Below are 20,130 nucleotides of genomic sequence, written 5' to 3' on the forward strand. Positions count from 1 at the left end.
GAATGGCTTTCATCCAGGACATATAGATTAATGTTAAATAAGACTGCATATCCAATTGGAAGGATGACAAGGAATTATCAAACAATTGTTGTCCGATATCGCAAACTCCTTATGCAGTAAAACCTGCACAATCTGATGTCGCTAGGGACTGAAATTGTGCCGGATTAGACAGTGTGCTGGATTACAGAGTTACTGTAAAAAACTTAATAATGTATATAAAAAGAGGTCAAATGACAAAATTATTTCAACGCTTTACAAAAACAACTTTACATACACAGTATAATAAAACAATGTAATGCCTCAGCAAAATCTTTACCTGTTATTAGAAGAAGCCTGTTTAAACCATTCCCACAGAAAGATGTTCACCTGTTCGTACTGTACCTGCATAATGGATTCAAGCACTTTCTGCTGGCATTCAGGTTTTCAGTTTTGTTTTTAAGTAGGCATCTTTTCTCTTCAGAATGTCAAACGGTTTGCCTTGCGTTTTTGAATTTTTCACTTACAGTACCTCTTTTTGTGTTGATTTTGGTAAACATTCAGCTTTTTTTATAACCTGCCTATTTTCTTTGAAGAGATAGCTCGTAGTGTGGATATTTACACATTTATTTGCAGTTATTTAACAACTGCAAAGTTGAGAATGGCGCCCGTGGGACATGCAAGTATATATGCAACATCTTGCCTTTGATTTAGTTTTTCATACTAGTTTTAAACATAGAAAAGAAAAATTACATGAAGCAGTCAGATTTACACTGATTTTAAGTAGAAGAGACTTAAAAATCTTGCCAGAATGGAAAGGTTCCAGATTTTAGAGGGTATGAAACCATTCAATTCAATAAGGATTTGGTCTGGACCCAAAAATGATGCAGAATTATACAGAATGCCAGTTTGTAGAGGTGTTGGATTAGACTGCAATGTGACACTTACTGTCAACACCCGAGATGGATTTAATAAGATAGAATGCTCATAGTCTAAACACTTCTTGAAGAGTACAGCACCCTTTTACAGTCATTCCAGGTCAAGTAGACCAAGGGAAGGTGATCAAACCTTTATGTCAATGATGTTTATGCTCATCACGTGGGCAAGAGCTCTTTTTTTCACACATGATACTCTGGAACCCTTTTGTCCATCACATGTGGTTTATGTATCAACACTCTCCCCACTTGAATTACCCTATACTTCAATTTAGCAGATCCCCAGGGTGACTCACCTGCAAGTGTAAGTGGTCTCTCCCTCTTTGAAGACTCTGCCACAGAGCTGAGAGGAGCCGCTGCCCTGTTGCAGCTTCTCCAGGCCGAGCTGGGGGTCCTCTCCAAACAGATACCACTCCAGGGGCCGCAGCAAGGTGGTCCCCACCATCTCCTCCTCCTCCTCAGATAGTCCCTTAGTCTTCTCACTAGTGCAATAGATCCGGGGCACCTGCTCCGCTAGGTAGCGGTACAGCTCAGGACCACAGACCGGAGATTCCTGCCACTTCTGAAAGGGAAAGGCGGCAGGTTCAACTACATTAATTTATTAATCCACTGGGACCAGGTGGGCCATTCCATGAAAACATTTGTCATGAAAATTATATGAACATGGCAATCCCCCAATGCCCTGTACTGAGACAGCACCACCACTTCTTATTAATTACTCACCTGCCTCACATTCTCTACTACAGACTAGATACTTGTAGGATTGAGGGATCCTTTATTAAATCTCAGAATATCTCTTAAATTGTTTGGAGCATTGTAGCTAAATCGGCAGGTCTGGATGGAGACACAGATGGATCACATTAGTTTACTGTAAAGCTATGTCTTAGTTGGTGCTTATCTTGGCGAGAGCTGAGTTCAAATCAGCATGAAGTTTAACATCTACTCTCGTGTAATGGAAATCATTAGTAGAGGTACTGCAGTAATGGGAAGAAAAATCTGAAAATAACCAGCTTTGAGCTTTATCAGAAGTTATCCTAGTGTAGTCATTCTGTAAAGTTGCTTTTTGAAGCGCTGGGTAAAAGTACACAAAATTAGACAATTTTCACGGTAAAGAATGAATTTCACGGTCTGTGTCACGTTTTTCACGTCCATGAAATGGGTAGGGCCTTAGTAATGTACTATATAAGTGTAAGCAAATCCACGTGGGTGAAACGCTTCTCTGAGCACTCCAGTATGCAACGCATTTTTGGTTGCGACATGGTATGTAGATTGATTAGGCCTATACATGTATGAAAGAGATATTCTACATATCTTGGTTGCGATGTGGGCAGCAAGTCAATTAATAATAAATCCACATACATGTATGAAAGAGATATATATATTCAACACAATTATCAACTGGAGTTGTCGCTGTCGAAAGTTCAGTTGCGGGAAAGGGTAAGCTACCTATAATATACTGTTTGGAAAAATGACAATATAGTTGTATTCACTAAAGATAATGCAAATCTAAGTGCTATGCAAAGTCATGTAAAGTTTTGATTAAAATATTATCTTAAAGTATTGCTCATCCTTGTTAGACAGCTTTTTGGGTCTTCCAGTACTGGGTTTGTCAATTACAGATTTTCTGTACTTGTTGATTATGCATCAGATACCACACCTTGAAAATCGAGTGATGCGAGCTATTTTACTCAATGTCTCTCCTAGAAAACACTAGTGGAGGCTTCGAGTAAATTGGTGATGCTCATAACGCATCAGAGTAGAAACATGCAACATATCTAAGACCTTTGCATAGCAGTGTACTTAAATGGGAAAGACATTGAACTCAGTTGGTTAAAATAGGTTGCATTTCTTAAAAATTGATTATTAGACAAGATTAAAAAAAAGGAAAACAAATTGTTAGACAGGGAAGAATACATATGGATCACGTCCCCTCAGAGAATCAACTTTGCAATAAGTGGCCCAAAGCGATTTAACCCCTGAAATACCCCAGTTACTTATTCAATGTGTGTTACATTTGCGAGACGCGAATAAGAAGCTGGAATGCGAATAAGAGCCCAACTTCAGCATCGTATAAATACAGAGAAATACAATCTTTTCCATTTGAATTGGAAGCTCTTCAGCGATTAAAACTATGCTAACTGTTTTACTGAACAAAGATTAATTGATAAATTACAATACGACTTAGAACGTAGACACAAATATAAAACATTTAAATGTAATATATATGACATTTTCCTAATTATTACCGATACTGTTCCCCACAGTAGTACCACAGCTATTTCAGTTTTATTGACAACCAATGACAGTCGACAGGATTGAAGCAGAATCATAAAACATTTTAAAAAAAGCACAAAAAAAAAAAAAAAAAAAAAAAACTCTCAAAAGGGTTGAAAAACAAGGCAGTGTAATGTTTTTCATATGAAAAGAAAAATTGTTTGGCTTGAAAAACAAAAAGGTTTATCTATTTTGCAGAATATACGAACTTGGTCAAAAACATGTATAGTATTAGTATACAGTATTAATATTAGAAGCTATAGCTATTACTTATTTGACAGCTAAAGAGGGTTGAACAAGTAATGTTTACTTGTATAAATAAAAAGGAAACTTCAATAAGTTATTAATAAATCATTTCATAATTGATAACACACGGCAAGTTTGACAAAACCCCTCTGTACATAAATAAACAATCACATTGGATTATCAGAGTGTGTACCGCTTTCTAACGCGTACCACAAAATAACACCACACAGGTACACGACAGATGTCTATTAAGTTCTCGTAGTGAAAACGATGCAGGTGAAATGTAACTAGTTTGTAAATTTAAAAAAATGCAAAACCAGCTTCACATACCATCCTCAGCTGCCGAACTGCTGTTTCTTCACCTTCCGCCATCTTTCGCTCTACCGTACTTTGCGCTACCAAACGATTACGACTGACTGCTGTAAGGGAGACAGTTTGCGACGTTTTGCGGCAGTGTGGCAAGATTAAACAGTCGTGGAAGTGTCTTGAGGAAGGAGACATCTTTTTTTTTTTTTTTTTTTAGTAAATAGAGAAACATTCGAGTTGTGTAGTATTATGCTTTTTTAGTATTAATTTACAAATATATGCACGATAATATATCAGATAATATAGCCTACAAATATATATAATTATATATTTGCATTTTATCATATATTTTCCGTGTGACCTCTACACACTAATGGGCTCCAATAATGGCGCCTGTGATTTAAAACGCACAGGATTATGGGAGTCTGTCCTATTCTTTTTATTATCCTTGATTTGTTCAGGGAAACGGGAATGCCCAATCAATTGAAACGTTTCCTATGCTTCAAGTCCCTCTCCTGTCTGTCAGTCAGTCAGTCAAAATGCTCAAGATCTTCATTGGGTTGGTGGTCGCAGGTTTGGTAATCGCCTTGGTTCTGGAAAACTACAACACCGCAAAGCACCCCAAAAGAAGCATTAACAACAGCAATTCCAATGATAGGAATCATCATGGGGATATCTTTTACAACACCCACCCATATCCTGGAGCGGAGATGGATAACATATTTTGGTTTGTGCAGGTAAATCTACATATAAGATATTGTATAGATTTACCCTGTTTTATTTTATTTTTGTCAAGTTGAAAGGACTGACAAATAGTGATCTCTATTGAAATACACACCTAAGATAGTATGCAACATTGTATTGTATAGTGGTCGATATGAATGGGTTCTGTTTATTATTGGATGAAGCAATGTGTCGAAGCGATTTGTACTTGTGAGTTTGTGGGGGTTAGGCAGGGCTGTGATTGTGCCACAATAGGGTGCGTTGTTAAATGCACCGCTCCATGCACCGATGTAAAGCGGATTCACGAAACAGTTGTTAAATTCACCAGGAATTGTTCAACGAACTGATGTTAAATTCACCGGTGTGTCACAGCTGAAGCTGCTGATTCACCAGGGTCGAGAGTCGGTGAACTGTAGCAAAACCAAAATGGCCACTACCACTGTGGAAGTTTGCCTTGTACGGAGATACTATTATCAATGTAATTGTAGATTCAGAGACGCCCAAATCTTTTGAAAATGGGTATGCAGTTGTGTATTTTTAATAAGTATATAATAACATTAATAAACATATTGATAAACAATATCACATTTGCCAACTTATCCAGAGTAGCCGACTGAGCTGGTGACGTACAAGAATTGATATGAGAGACGGAGAACAGAAAGTTGCGAAAAGTGGGCGAACTGTATTTGAGTGTATCCATTAATTTATTCATATTTATAAATATTTACAGTTGCAGGCTAGCTGCTTTCTACATTTTAATGTAACAACAAGCTAGCTCCTAATTAGTCGGTTAAAGATAACTAAACCTTCGTCCCAATAAGCTTTCAGCTCGCACAGGTCAACCACAGCCTTGCATGCCGCAGCAGCAACCTTTAGTATTATTATCAGCTATGTTGATTCACCAAACGTTTGTTAAATTCCCCACACCGATGAGCACCAAGTGATCACTTCCGACTCCGCGATGGAGATCACCGATGAATTTAACAACGCACCCATACACGCCTGCTTTCGTCATTTCCGCGTACAACTAGTACATTATTCATTTTGTAAAAATACCAATGGACGTTTGTCCCATATCCATGAAGTGCAAAAAATGTCATGCAGCCTGATTGTTATACCCAAGGAAAAGTGCACCACACTCGTAGAGCGCTCTTTCAGCTTCATGGCCCCGACTCTGGAACACTCTCCCAGCTAAGCCTTTAGTGTGTGCAGCTCCCACAATCGCTCGCTTAAAATAAACTCTCAAGACCCACTTGTTCTCTCTTGCTTTTAATGCGCTCAAAGCTGTTGTCTAAATTGCTATTTCAGGGTTTTCACTCCATCTTATTCGTATAATTCTGCTTGACACACGCATCCAGTTTAGAATTCACATCCTAGCCTTTTATTTAATGTATCTGCATTGTTTTTTTTTACTGTTGTATTTAATGTACTATACCCTGTATTTCACTGTATTTAATGTATTAGTATTATGCATTGTTCCTCACTATCTTGTAAAGTGCTTTGTGATGGTGGTCTGCTATGAAAGGCGCTATATAAAATAAATATTGATTGATTGATTCCTGTGCTGCTAAAAGCTTATTGCAATGGCACAAGGGTGGATTCTCCACGCACATTGTGGCACCCACTTTAGTGGTGCTAATCACAATGAATGCGTGAATCGTACCTATTCTGTTTTTTTTTTAACAGGTGTCCGACATACACATCAGCCGCTTTCAAGACCCCAGGAGAATTACCGACTTTGAGGAATTTTGCTCGGAAACTATAGATGTCATTAAACCAGCCCTTGTTCTGGCAACAGGTGCGTTGTAAGGTGTGTTAGTAGTAGCTAACTATATAAATCTTACCCGTTATGCACTTCCATTCACTATATAGGTCTTAATGTGCACTTTTTAAAGTAGCATGTTTTCATTTTAAAACATTTTATCTGGTACTGTACTTGGACTAGATTCAAGGCACCACAGTTTACAAGTCTTACTCAGTGTTGCAATTGCTTTCATTTCACCTGGATAGTTTATTAAAAATAGATTCAATCAATTAAACATACAAAATAAATAAAAAGCAAAGCTGTTGGTGTCACAATGAAACTATCAACACTAAAAGCACAAAGTACTGCTCTGACATAATGAGCTGACAAGCTGTTGCCCAGCTCATCCTTTTATATGTATGTAAGAAACACATTCTCATGTGTTTCTTAAACTCAAACTGCTATGCAGTGGGAGTCTTACGGATAGTTTCACAAACCCTGATTAGTTGTAATCTGGGATTACCTTACCTAAATTAACACTGAGTAGTCCAAAGCCCCTTTCGCATGGTGCTCCTGACCTGGGTTCTGGCTACCCGGGTCACAGTCCCGCGTAGTGTGAAACGACATACCTGGGTCTGACCCGGGTCTAACGAGACAAAATGCATGATGGGGGTTCTTAAGCGGACTAAATAACAGCCACGCCTGCGTGAAGGTTTCACTTCCGCAAGGAACGTTTCTGTTTATTCTGTTTAGCCATATTTCTGTTGATTGAGATACACCATGAGACAGATTGCAGCAGAGATGAAGAAATATTTGCTCTAATCTACATTTGGGCCGATGATTCAATCCAGAGAAACTGAACAGATGAAAAGGTGGTCCTGTGAACGTTGCTGCTTCTGGGGCATTGCGTACACGCATTGTGTACTTGCTTGTGTCACCCAGGTCGACCCTGTTTCTTCAAAAAGCGGTGTGAAATCACGTAGCCAACCCGCATGACACTGGGCCGTGACCCAGTTAGGGTCCGACCCAGGTAGAGCATGCCAGTGTGAAAGGGGCTCAAGGTTAGAGCTAATCAGGGTCTGTGAAACCAGACCTTAATGTTTGTCTTGTAGATAGTGGCAGCCACCTCATAAGGCAAACTCAGGGTAGCCTGAAAGAATGTAAACCAAGGGGGGTTCTCGAACCCATATGTCAATGATCCCTTTAAACAAGCTTGGTGAGTGCTTTCCAACTAATGGCTCCTGAGCCACATCTCATGGAGCTCCACAGTATGGCAAGCCAAAATGCAAAAACAAATTGTGTGAGTGTATAAATGTGTTAATAAGCACAAAAATACTGAAGCAGTATTTTTTTGTTTGTTTGTTTTTTTTGCTTTTATGGCTCTGTTTTTTTTCCTCATCAGGGGACCTGACAGACGCAAAGACGTCAAGTAAGCTTGGATCCCAGCAGTATGAGGTGGAGTGGCAGGCCTACCACAACATCCTGAAGAGGTCGAGGGTGCTGGAGAGAACCAAGTGGATAGACATAAGGGGGAACCACGGTAATGCAGGCTACACCTCTCTCCTAACCCCAGTGCCTCAAGGGCAGTGCACGTTGGTCCAAAATGGCGGCCAGTGAAAACATGTAATGCATTCAGGGGGGAAATTTCCTAACCTGTAAACCTTTGTGACCTACATGACTGATTAAGTGTTGACTCAATAATCAATGCTTTTTTGTAATAGGGAAATAGGAAGGTCTGTATCATTTGAAATATTTGGGTAATCGTGGTATTGCCTTGTGTCCTCAACAGTTGTTTTTGTTACAAATATCACCCTCTTCAGTTTGGAGCACTGGTCTGTTGGTTTAAGTTATGGTCTGACAGTCAGGTTTAAATCTCAGCACAGCCAATGATTTCATATTGGATTGCTTCTTTTAGGCCACCTACAAATTAAAAGCTAGGCATCACAAGGCTCTCTCTCTCAACTCCATGTCAGAGAAGCAGAGTGTTCAAGTTGCTGTTTTTTTTGGGTTTTTTTGTAACACCCCCACCCTCCAGATATGGCTAATGTGAATAATTGAAGATGTGCTCCTTAAGCTTATTAACCTTGCTTGGTGTAGAGTTTTGAAAACAGCGCTTCCCTGAACTGTACTCGGTTTATTCTTTACTTCAATACCAATGTAACGTGTTTTGTCTCTTTTTTAGATGCCTTCAATATAATATCTCTTGAAAGTGTCAACAATTATTACAGGTAAAGCATTTTTTTTACTTTGCCTAATCACAGAAGTAAAACTTACTGTATACACTGACATTTAGTTGTTTTTTTTAATATACAGTACTATAGTACAACCAAACAACTTTTTAAATATATACTTACCGTGGGGCTGAAATACACAAAATAATAAATATTTTTAATGCATAAATTTGATCCTAGCCGAGGTGATCTGAACTCTGTTTGCACTAAACATGAACACATTAAACTCTACTATACCTAATTAAATAGTTCCATGGAAATATATCATATAAAAATGATATTGTTGATTACCCATGACAGGGCTTGGTTACCTGGTTACCTGGTCTGCTGTGTTGAATACCTGCAGTATGTCTGTCTGTATTGGATTTGCAGGAAATATTCAGCCACCAAGAAAGAGGGCTCCTTCCACTACATTCATCAAACTCCCTTTGGGAGTTACTCTTTCATCTGTGTTGATGCCACCCTCACCCCTGGACCCAAGAGACCGTTTAATTTCTTTGGCATTTTAGACCAGGTAGAAGCTGTTTTTAATCAGGCTTTATATAGTTAGGATTGAAAGTGTTACAGAACACCCTGCAGTCTCTACAACAAACAATACATGTGCTTTATCCTGTGTTGTTCAGAACTGTATGTTTTGATATTTTTTATAAATAAATCATAAATCAAAGGTGAATTCCCATCACAGATTCAGGTCAGGACTGATTTGTCTACTCATTTCCTGTCCAAAATTAAGCAGCAAGTTGTGATTTTATAAAACAGTGAAGGGTTTTTGTTCTGTTTCAGACTCGAATGGACGAGCTGTCAATTCTAGAGTCCAAGAGCCTTAATAGTAACCAGTCTATTTGGTTTGGCCATTATACAACATCCACCATTATCTCCCCGTTCCCAGGGATACGGCAAATAATGAGGTAAGCATACAGTGTGTTCACACGCACACACATTGCTATACACACTTTCAACCTACCTATCCCCAGATACAGTAGAGCCCAGTAGAACACCTTATGGGTTAAGATACTCTATTTATAATTTAAATGTCTGAATGTACTGCTACTAGTCAAATTAATACTTTCAATGACAACTGATATTTTTTAACTATTAGTCTGATATAAAAATCTATTTATTAAAGAAAAGCCTAGATTATAAGTACTGATGCACTTTATTAAAATTTGGTGTAACCTTGCATTTATCACAGCATTTATCATAGCATGCACAGGCTTTTGCAATCAAATCAGTTTAAGCCTCGCAATACCTGAAGATTGCATAGCAGCATTCCAGGTTTTTCTGTCAGCTTAATTAGGTCCACTTCAAACTATAGAAACATTTTCTCACCCTATGTACACAAACATTAAAATGTTTTTATTACTGTAAAAATTAAGATATTATGAGCAAATTTTATGATTTCACCCACTCTTGAATTGGAAAAAAAAAGAAACACTATAGAGTCCCCAACTCTAAACTGGTGGAACTGCAGGCGCTACCAAGCTGGACATGCGCCTTTTTCAGCACAATCACTGTTTTAAATATTCTTCACATGGTTTTAAGTCATTAATCAATTGGGCAATGCAGTAGAATAATTCTGTGCCGTAATATTGGTGGTGGTGTATCAAAGTAAGTCTCCTCGGACTTAACACCTTCTCGTATTGCCCTCCCAGCTCAGCAGTGGCTTACCTGTGTGGGCACCTGCACACTCTTGGAGGGCTGATGCCAGTGCTGCACAGCCGGCATCCACAGGGTACTCTGGAGCTAGAGCTCGCTGATTGGAAGGACAGCAGAAGGTGAGACCAGTTTCATCTGTGTAACAGGTATTAGGACCCCACCAGAAACATGAAACTCGTTTAGCTGCACATAGGTCTTGTACTATAGCAGCCTAAATAATCATTTGCTTTCTCTGTGACCTATTGAAGTGCAATGCAACAGAAGTGCAGCACAAATGATCAGTACATTTTATTCATTAAAACTTGAGGAGGGGGGGTAACATTAAATAATGCTGCACAGGGAGTGAACCTGCAATGCTGTGGACAGGATAAATAGACTTCACCCATTTCAATAAAAATGTACTTCCCAGATTTTACAGAACATTTTTTAGGCAAGAAAGTTGTTATAGTTAAAGGTGAGATTGTTTTAAAGCCTTGGTTATTACTCCTTAAATACATGGGAGCTTATCATAAAACTGTCAGATTTATCGGACAATGTGATTCATTTCATCCTCAATGTAAATGTCAATGGAGCATGATTGTGTTGATTCTCATAGATTTCGTGTCCTGGCGTTTGATCACGACCTCCTGAGCTTCTCAGACCTGAGTTTTGAAGAGTGGCCGGCTGTCCTGATCACCAATCCCAAGGCAGCAAAATATACCAACCCAGCGGTCGAGCCCCTAGGAAGGATCCAGAGCTCCACGCACATCAGGTACCTGCTGTTTAAAAAGCAGCCTCACATCCAGAACATGGCTAATTCAAGTGTGAAACTTACTTAAAGAATATGTGGATATGGGGAGGTTCCTGCCGTCTGTTACACACAGAATTGTCACATTTACAGTTTTTTTTTTTTTTTTAATTTAGTCGTTGCCAATTATTTTTTATTATTTTCTCCCAATTTGGAAAGACCAATTATTTTATTACGGTCGGCTCACCGCTACCACCCCTGCGCTGACTCGGGAGGGCGAAGATGAACACACGCTGTCCTCCGAAGCGTGTGCCGTCAAGCCGACCGCTTTTTTTCACACTGCAGACTCACCATGCAGCCACCCAAGAGCTACAGCGTCGGAGGAGAACACAGGTCTCGGGCAGCTTACAGGCAAGCCTGCAGGCGCCCAGCCAGACTACAGGGGTCGCTGGTGCGCGGTGAGCCAAGGACACCCTGACCGACCTAACCCTCCCTCCCCCCGGGCGACGCTCGATTCAATTGTGCTCCGCCCCTTGGAAGCTCCCGTCCTCGTTCGGCAAAGGAATAGCCTGTCACATTTACAGTTTTACGAACATATAAGAGAGAGAACTACTTAACTTGAGGTGTAAAACTTGATGTTTACAGCATGTATCAGAATCAAATTAGTTTAGTCCGCTAGCTAGCTATTAGAGCTGAAATCAGGTTCTCACAATAAGGTGATCGCTGTTGATTGAGCTGATTTACCATTCCAAGTAAAACAAATTAAGAAACAGCTTTGGTTGCTGTTCTCCACAGTCTCAAGAAAAGCAGTAAAAGTTTCTTCACTTGGAATGGTAACTCAGCCTAATCAACATCAATTGCCCTCACCTGATTATCAGCACCTGGTTTCTGTGGAGAGATCAATCAGAAAAATCTGTTCGTGCAGCACTACTAGCTATAATATCTCCCAGCGGGTACCTGTAATTTTACATTTTCCTGAAAGTTCGTTTTGTGTGTAACTACATCACATGTATGTGACACTTTCTGTAACTTTAAACCTGGCAGGATTCTAGCCTTCTCGGCAGCCCAGATCACTGCTGTCTATGTGCATATTGACGGGAAGCTCTTGGGGGAAGCACGGCCTGTGAAAGGACCTCTTTTCACCCTTAAATGGGACCCTATGAGATATACGAAAGGACTTCACAACATTGAGGTCAAAGTTGAGGTAAACACAGTTTAATGCAAGTCGGGGCAAGATTGTAAAAACCTCCTTCACGTCTGGAAATGTAAGACTGAAGGATCCAAGTTGCTTGTAATGGTGCAGTAATGTAAATAAAATTATACAATAAAGTATCCCCTGCCCTGCTTTCTAGGATTTTCAGAACAGACTTTGTCGTGCCCCCTCTCCTCCCTCTTTCCTAGGATGCTGCTGGCAGGTCAGCAGTGAGACACCATGAATTCACCCTGGAAAATGATGCGTCTCTGGGCTTCGGGTTCCTGCAGTCCTTCATCCTCCTGACTGACCACTACATTCTGGTAAGAGCCTCTCTGTCTTTTACCACAGTAACTTACCATGTAAAATGTCCAGATTATTAACTATTTTAGGTGAGTGGGCAAAGTCACATAACTATGAAGTGTGAGTAATGATTTTTATTGATTTTAATTTTTTTCTTACACTTAATGAGGTTTGCACAATTTTTGTGAAAGACCTTGGTAAACGGTCTTGTATTCTTTTAAAAAATCGATGAGTCAGTCAAGAGAAGCCAGAGGCAGAGTCTGTCTTTCTGTTTGAAATAAGCACTGTAGTGTAAACCCAAGAGCAGATAAACCTTACTTGTTGCAAAGACATTGACACAAGGTCTGAAGTTCTCTTTCAGTCCTGCTTTAGTTTTACAGGACTAAATGACCAAGATATACATCCTGTAATAAGTAATCCCTGTGTCATAGAATTTATGTTATGCTTCTGTTTGTATTCAGGCTAGAGTCACCTTTGTGTTCCTGGTACTGGTTAACCTAGGTTTGATTGTTACCTTTCGTTACCTGGGACCACCTGCACTAAAAGGTAAGGACAGGTTCTCTCTCAGCTCTCTGTACAGGAATGGGGTCCTTACTCTGTGTTTATGGATAACCTGGCTACATAGTGTGCTGTGTGTTTGTGAAAAAGCCCCCCTTTATAGGAATACTAAAAGAAATGACATTAAGGTACACAACAGTTTTAAGAGGAACAGTCATTTTTTTAATACTGCCATGTTGTTGTTCTGAGGAAGTTGTTAATAGTTTCCGGACTACACATTGAAAAGCACAATGCAAGTAGCTGAGCTGGTTACAGTTCACATTTAACTCTGCAAGTGTAACTGTTGTGTTTTCTGCTTCTGCTATGCCATTTTGCAACAAATGAAAAATTAAACGTGACCGAAATGTATGGAAATATGGAACATAGTTTTCCAAATGCTCGTTTCCTCAATCTTCAGCTGAACTCAAACCACTAGCAGCATTTTGCACATAACACCACAAACACATCATGCTTACGTTTGCAATTAGATGAATGTGGTTTGGAAACTCTTTAGCCTGACCCTGTTGTGAATATGTAAAGTTATAGATGCAGTATTCAATTACAATGTATTAAAAATCAATAAAAGACTCGCTCAAAACATTTCAGTATCATTTTGGATAAATACTGTGCCATTTTAGGGTTTTATTTTTGTTTACTGTTAAATGCTTAAACCTTTACTGTCTTACGTAGCATGTCAAAACTTCACCCACCAAATAACAAAAATGCATTTTCAATTCAAACTACTGAAGACAATTCTCAGTTCTTGTCAAAACAATTGCTTGCCATAAGTTCTAGCATTAGTGTTTTGAATTTATGGATAAATCTACATTGTTCTATCAGAGTATTTTTCCTTGTACATTATATCCTATCTCCTGAATGAATTCCTATCTTGTGGTGTTTTTGTTTGTTTTTTAGATTCCTCAGGGTTTGCCTGCCAGGCAAGGCTGTCTCTACACCTTTTTTGTAAAACCAACACATTGTACTACTCCAGCCTGCTCTTCACTCTCTGCACTGCCTTTGGTGAGATTAAATACAACTCTATAACCTTGGAATTCAATGGCAGGGAGATTGCTGAAGTGAATCAGAACATCAGTGCACATGCTTCTTTATTTTACCCTTGCATCTCCCCATTATAAAATAGCTGTGATAAGAGTGTTGGACAACCATGCACAGACTGGATCTCCTTCGCCTCGTTACAAAGATTTAGTTTTCTTAAACTTCTGATATTAGAAAAAAAAAAAGTGTAGTGTAACACGTTTTGTTGATACTGTTCACATGTGTAAGTACAGTAGTTCATTCATAATAGACTATCATTTTAACATCAAGGATTAACTGGCAAATGTGTTATCATTTTGGGCAGAAACCAAAGAAAGACTTAATAGAAAGTGAAAAGGACTGACCAGGAAATAGTAGCAAAAGTAATATATTGTATATTGTTTTGCAGTTCTTTAAAATAAGTTAGAAATGTTTTCATTGTTATTATTATTTATGTATGTATTATGAAAGCACTATATTTAATAAATGTATCATGATGATTTATACTAGGATAATATGGGTTTGGCATGTACTGCTTATTGTGTAATTGTATAAATAAACAACTTGGCTGGGATTGAATGTTCTTCCATTTCAGGTCCCTGGTTCATTGGAGAGATGATTGACGGTCACAGTGGGGCCTGTTTTGCTTTCGGGGTGTTTATTGAAGGACACTTGCATGAAGGAAGCTTGACGTTTGTAGTGGGTGTTCTACAGGTGAGTAAGTTTTTAAGGGGCCCAAGTTAAATACTGTGATGCAGTGTAAATCAATTAGAATCTGGTACATTTAAAGTGCTAGGCAATCAACAAAATATGTTTTCTGATAAAACAGTGTACGCATGGCAGTCACCAAGAAATCAGTTGTGATTACCGTATAAAACTGTAACCTTTTAGGTTGTTTGTTTTTTTGTTTTAAATAAGCTATCTGTTTTATGCAACAAATAATGAGGAATGACAAAATAACTTCCAGAGTCATTCCTTATTAATAGCATAAAACATGATTTCAGTGTTATATTTGTATGGTTTTAAGTCAGTTTTCTTTAAATGTTTTTTGTATGAACTATAAAGCCCTATTGCTTGCTTATTCCACTGCATTGTCCAGGAAGAGATTTTGAGTCTCTTTCTAACTGTACTATAAGTAGGTAACCAGGCAACAGTCGGTAGTTGACGTATGATTTGAATGTGGCTCGTTGGTTTCACCGATTGCAAAAAGAATAACATAATCTAGTATGGTGAACAAACTAATCTAAAAGTGAGTTTGTTTTCCATCCTAGTTAGTCTTCTTTAACATCCCTCTGACCTGCTACCTCTGCTGGAGCATGTATCTGCGTTGCCAGGGGAACTGTTTCCGGACTCATTTCCGGAGGGCGGGTAGGGTGCAGTCGTTGATGGTGAACGTGGTCATGTTGGCACTCTTACTCTGGCAGACATACTCCTGCTACTTTCTACTGGAGACCTACGGAACCACCGCCTGCCTGCTGTCCCCCCTGCGCACATGGGCCCTTGTTTTGGGGCTCCTGCTGATCCGATATGCCTGGACCTGCCACCCTCCACGTCTCCGGCAATTCATCAAGAGCAGCCAGCCATCTTGATAGATTTTGTCTGTCAATTTAATTCTCAATCTTACAAGACGCACATATTTCAATTTGTAAAGGGATTTGTGTCCGTTGGACTCCTTACTCTACAGGAATGATAAAGAAGACCCTGTTTTTTATTGTGTTTTATATATGAGAATTTGTAGCACATGTGGAATTATGTGATTTACAGGGAATCATGCTGATCTGGGAATTCTGAAATCTTTGAGGCCCAACAGGTGATATGTTTGAGACCAAATGTGCCTGTAAGCACAACAGTATGGACTACTTTGTGGTGGTTGTGTGTCGTACTGCATATTTACGACAATTTTACACATTAAGTTTCTTTTTAAAAATGGGCTTAAATCGGGCTTTTTTAATCACACACAAGAATTTGAGTTTGTATCAATTTAAAAAAAAAAAAACTGTTAGCAAATAAAACACCAAACTTTCATTTTACTTACCGTATCTCTTCAAATTAAAATAAATGCATCTGTGTAAAACTGCCTAAAACAGCTGATGCTTTTATTCAAGGTTGGCACTTGCTGTAAAGCCATAAATATTTGCGACCAAAATATTTGGTGAATCACACCCATAAAACCTATTTTGCTCTACAAATGTTGGCAACCTGTTGCAATATACAAAGTATTTATTGTTAGTGGAATTTGATATATGCGAAAAACGCATAATAAAAGGCTTTACATATTTATGGAGTTACACGGTTTTGGAAGTAGCACGGTTCGAGGGTGGCGACCTTCTTTTCAGCGGTGGCGTTTATTGGAAGTTAGCACGGTTTGAGGGTCACAACCTTTTGCAAATCTGTTTCCTCTATTTGTTTTTTGTTGAGTGGACCGTTTACTCGAGGGTGGTGTCTATTACAAAACTGATAACTGAGTGCAGCGTTTATTCAAGGGTGGATTAATTTGAGGATATACGGTATTATTAAATTGTAGAGATTTTTTTTTTATATATATTAACAATTTTGGGGTAACATCTGGTTTAACCCTAAAATCAGAAACCCTATGCATAATTGTGGATTTAATTAGATGACTTGAAGACTGGCCAGCTAAATATGGGGCCTGGTGGCAATGCAGTCATTTTGTGTTTAGCGTGGAGGACAGGAAAGAAGACTGCAGTTAAGAGGACTGGGAGGCCGTTTGGACTTGGTGGTTAGAGGTGAGGACTGGTGAGAACCTGGTGGAAAGGTATAGATATCAGGACTTGGCGTAACATGGCAAGGTGACCTGACCTGTTTCTGCTACTAGCACAATGTACCCTTACAATGAAACTGCATATGTAGGAGCTGCTATGATTTAATGAAATCTGGAAAGTGAAGGACTGTACAATATAAATGAACTTTTTTATATTTAATTATAATTGTATTTAAAAGTGCAGCATACCTATAACTTGCCAAATCACTCTGGTTTTCAGTTTCACTTTTCTTCTGGCCTTGCACAACAAGAACTATAACTAGTGCTGAAACGAACCTGATTTTTCAATGTTAGAATATCAATCTTTGTCTGAAAAACAATATACAGCTATGGCCAAAAGTTTTGCATCACCTTATACAATTAACTAATTTTGCTTCATAAAGTTGAATGAAACCTGCTGAATAATGTTACAGGGTTTGAAATTAACTTTTCCATGCACTAGCCACCATGGCTAGTGGATCGAAAAGTCCACCGGCCACACAGACATTTTACCGGCCAAATCACACAGGCAGCAAGAAACGGGGCATCACAAAGATCTGAAAAAAGTCCAGAAACAGATAAACCCCTCGTTTTATCTACAGTTTGCAGGAAATAAAAAAAAAGATCTTCAACGGCAATCTGAAGTATTTTGTTCTAGCAATGTTTAGTTTTAGAGAAAGCAAGTGTTTATTGTCAACTGACTACTTGGGTACACTAGCTACATTGTATGAAAAAAGTTTCAAGGAATTTCATTAATATTTTTTAAAGATGCAAGCCCACTTTGTTTAAAATAATAAATTAACAAGCGGTGTATGTATGTAAAGATCACAACCGAGAGTTTACAGTAACATATGATCTGTTCATCTACATGATCGCTCAGCTAATACAAATCTCATTCGTTGACATACAGAGCTACATGTAAATGCTGTGTGCATACACAACCAAACAATACAGCCACTCACATATATGTATTTTAAAGGAAATAAATGCAGTGCCTAACCAAATGTGTTTTTACATCAATTTCCACGATTTCACTGACTTGTTCAAATTCACGATTTTTGTGACCTCCGTGACAATCATATCCTTATTCATCGTAAATACCAAAGAGTTCACTTTAACGTGGTTGCATTATAGTTTACTAGCAGTCATTTAAATCCCTTTTTCAGAGTTTGTAGCATGCAAAACAACAACAGAAAGTACTGTATATATATAGATAGATTTTTTTTTCTCAATCCTAAAATTCTAGGTGATGCAAAACGTTTGGCCATAGCTGTACATTATAGCAGTGTACTGCTATCAAGAAAAACACTGCCATACAGTAGAATGTGTTATATTAAATAACCAGATAAAAATGTATTTTGTATATTATTGCATAATTACTTTGACAAATAGTCTTATAGGGAGAATTGTTTTAAATAACAATGTTTGCCCCAGCAGTAAACTGTTCAGTAGGATATCTTTGGTGCCCCCTGGTGGTTAGCAGCCTTGGCAAGCCTCCTGAACAGGCATTACTGTACTTTAGGGGAGAGTGAAAATACATTAAATTGCAGGATTATACCCGAATGCTGAAAGGTCAGTATGAGGCTAGGAGTCTGTTAATGGTTTGGAGAAGATAAGTACATATTTAAAGCAGTTATGTTTACCACAAAGTGTGCATTGGACCCTAAAAAAGGAATTTCCTCCCCAACATTAATGACAACTGTGGGGATTTACTGAAAGTGAATATAACATATATATACATATTTTCAAAATGAAAAGACTTCATTGTTCAACGTATCTAACAATAAGGTAATCCAACTATAAGCAAACATCTACTCACTCGCTCGCCATTTACTGTCTCTGCCTCTGAGGGCAGCAGTGTGGAGTAGTGGTTAGGGCTCTGGACTCTTGACCAGAGGGTTGTGGGTTCAATCCCCAGTGGGGGACACTGCTGTTGTACCCTTGAGCAAGGTACTTTACCTAGATTGCTCCAGTAAAAACCCAACTGTATAAATGGGTAATTGTATGTAAAAATAATGTGATATCTGTATGATGTGAAATAATGTATAATGTGATATGTTGTAACAATTGTAAGTCGCCCTGGATAAGGGCGTCTGCTAAGAAATAAATAATAATATTGGTACACATATATGTTTAAACAATTTCACTGTCCCTACTATTTCCCCTCCAAGTGTTGTGTTGCATCTCTCTTCTATGTATTCTTCTTTCTGCTGCTGTCGATAATATAAATAACTTGGTTAGGAAGGGCTTGAGTAACCAGATGCTGCTAGGTAATGTCTGGTACTCTTGCTTCTAGTGCCTTGGCTCAACCCAGCTGTTATACTAAAGGTATGGTCCCCTTACTGATAAGGATGTTAAAGGAATGTTTTCTTTTTAATTAATACTCCACTGTGTGTATTTTAAACTGTGAGGTTATGCAGTGCTGTGAATCAGAATTTAATTAAAACAATTTTTTTAAAAATTTGTGTTCAGTGGTGTTTTGAAATGCATTCCTTTTCAAGCAGAATATTCATATTGGCATATGTAACAGGGCGAGCAGCCCTGTACATTGATTTGTTTATTTTTAGAACGAGGGTTCCCCCTCCGCTCCTGTGTTATTTTGTGTTTGTTTATTTTGATTGTTGTATGCATGACGGCGAGCGCCGTATGTTTGTTATTGTTTTGTTTATTTTTAAAACGTGTCCTGGCAGAGGCGAGATCGGTGCTCGTCCTCTGCCAGGTGTAATGAAAAATACTCGTGCAGAAGGTGGCCATCTCCCGAATTAATTAAGTGATTAATTTAGTTGCTAATCGGGAGATGGTCACCTGAATATAAAAAGCCTGCAGTTCTCCAGTTCAGGGTGGGTGTCATAAGGAGAGTGTGCGAGAGGAGTCACGGAGAAACGAGAGAGAAAGTAAACATAGGAACAGTGAAGGCAATCTGCCCAGCCTGACCTGTGTTGCAGTTATTATTTTGTGTTCGTGATTTTGTTTTGTTTAACTATTTATTTTGCTCTGTGAGCGACTGTTTTCTGTTTAAATATTTTATTTATTTTTTTGAATTCATTAAATAAAACGGCGCCCGCGCCACTGCACAATACCTTTTTGTTTTTGTTGTCCCTTCTTCTGCCGTGACGTCAGACCACTCAGCCGTTCCTGCCACACGTGGTGTCCTGCGTGGGATCGCAGCGCCTCCAGGACGCAGGCAGAAGTAGGGTACTGCATTTTTTTTCATTTTTTTTTTCGTTTTTTTGATTGTGTGGAGAGTGAAGAGGAGGATGGGAGGAAGGAAGATGGGAGGAAGAAGGAGGATGAGGAGACAGCAGCCGCTGCAGCAACAAGAGCAGGCACAGGAGGAGATGAGCTGGGAAGCCCTCCTCCATAGCATAAGCCAGCTGAGTTGTTGCTGCATCTGTGGGGAGCGGGGGCATTTCCCAGTTAATTGCCCCCTCCCTGAAGACTGGGATTACAGCTGCTGGAGGGGAGACAAGAGGGAGGAGTTGGA

At 39.0% G+C, this 20,130-nt stretch overlaps 2 protein-coding genes across 2 annotated transcripts in view; one reads left to right on the plus strand and one right to left on the minus strand.

Annotated features, from left to right (window-relative positions):
* Positions 1 to 4,045, minus strand: part of LOC117963909 (E3 ubiquitin-protein ligase UBR1-like) — a 44,937-nt gene extending 40,892 nt beyond the window's left edge. The window contains exons 1-2 of the mRNA XM_058987488.1: positions 3,762 to 4,045; positions 1,208 to 1,473 (exon numbers count right to left, since the gene is read on the minus strand). Coding sequence (XP_058843471.1) covers positions 1,208 to 1,473; positions 3,762 to 3,932 — 437 coding nt within the window. The 5' untranslated portion in view covers positions 3,933 to 4,045. The remainder of the gene's footprint in view (positions 1 to 1,207; positions 1,474 to 3,761) is intronic.
* Positions 4,046 to 4,103: 58 nt separating this feature from the next.
* On the plus strand, positions 4,104 to 19,107 carry LOC117422132 (transmembrane protein 62-like). Its single transcript, XM_058987489.1, has 14 exons — positions 4,104 to 4,474; positions 6,147 to 6,258; positions 7,607 to 7,744; positions 8,387 to 8,432; positions 8,808 to 8,949; positions 9,219 to 9,343; positions 10,088 to 10,210; positions 10,687 to 10,842; positions 11,863 to 12,022; positions 12,220 to 12,333; positions 12,775 to 12,859; positions 13,766 to 13,870; positions 14,481 to 14,599; positions 15,157 to 19,107. The coding sequence occupies exons 1-14, from the start codon at positions 4,235 to 4,237 to the stop codon at positions 15,472 to 15,474; spliced, it is 1,983 nt and encodes a 660-aa protein (XP_058843472.1). The 5' UTR covers positions 4,104 to 4,234; the 3' UTR covers positions 15,475 to 19,107.
* The last annotated feature ends 1,023 nt before the right edge of the window (positions 19,108 to 20,130 follow it).

This window comes from Acipenser ruthenus, chromosome 15 (genome assembly GCF_902713425.1).
Source record: "Acipenser ruthenus chromosome 15, fAciRut3.2 maternal haplotype, whole genome shotgun sequence".
NCBI lineage: Eukaryota > Metazoa > Chordata > Actinopteri > Acipenseriformes > Acipenseridae > Acipenser > Acipenser ruthenus.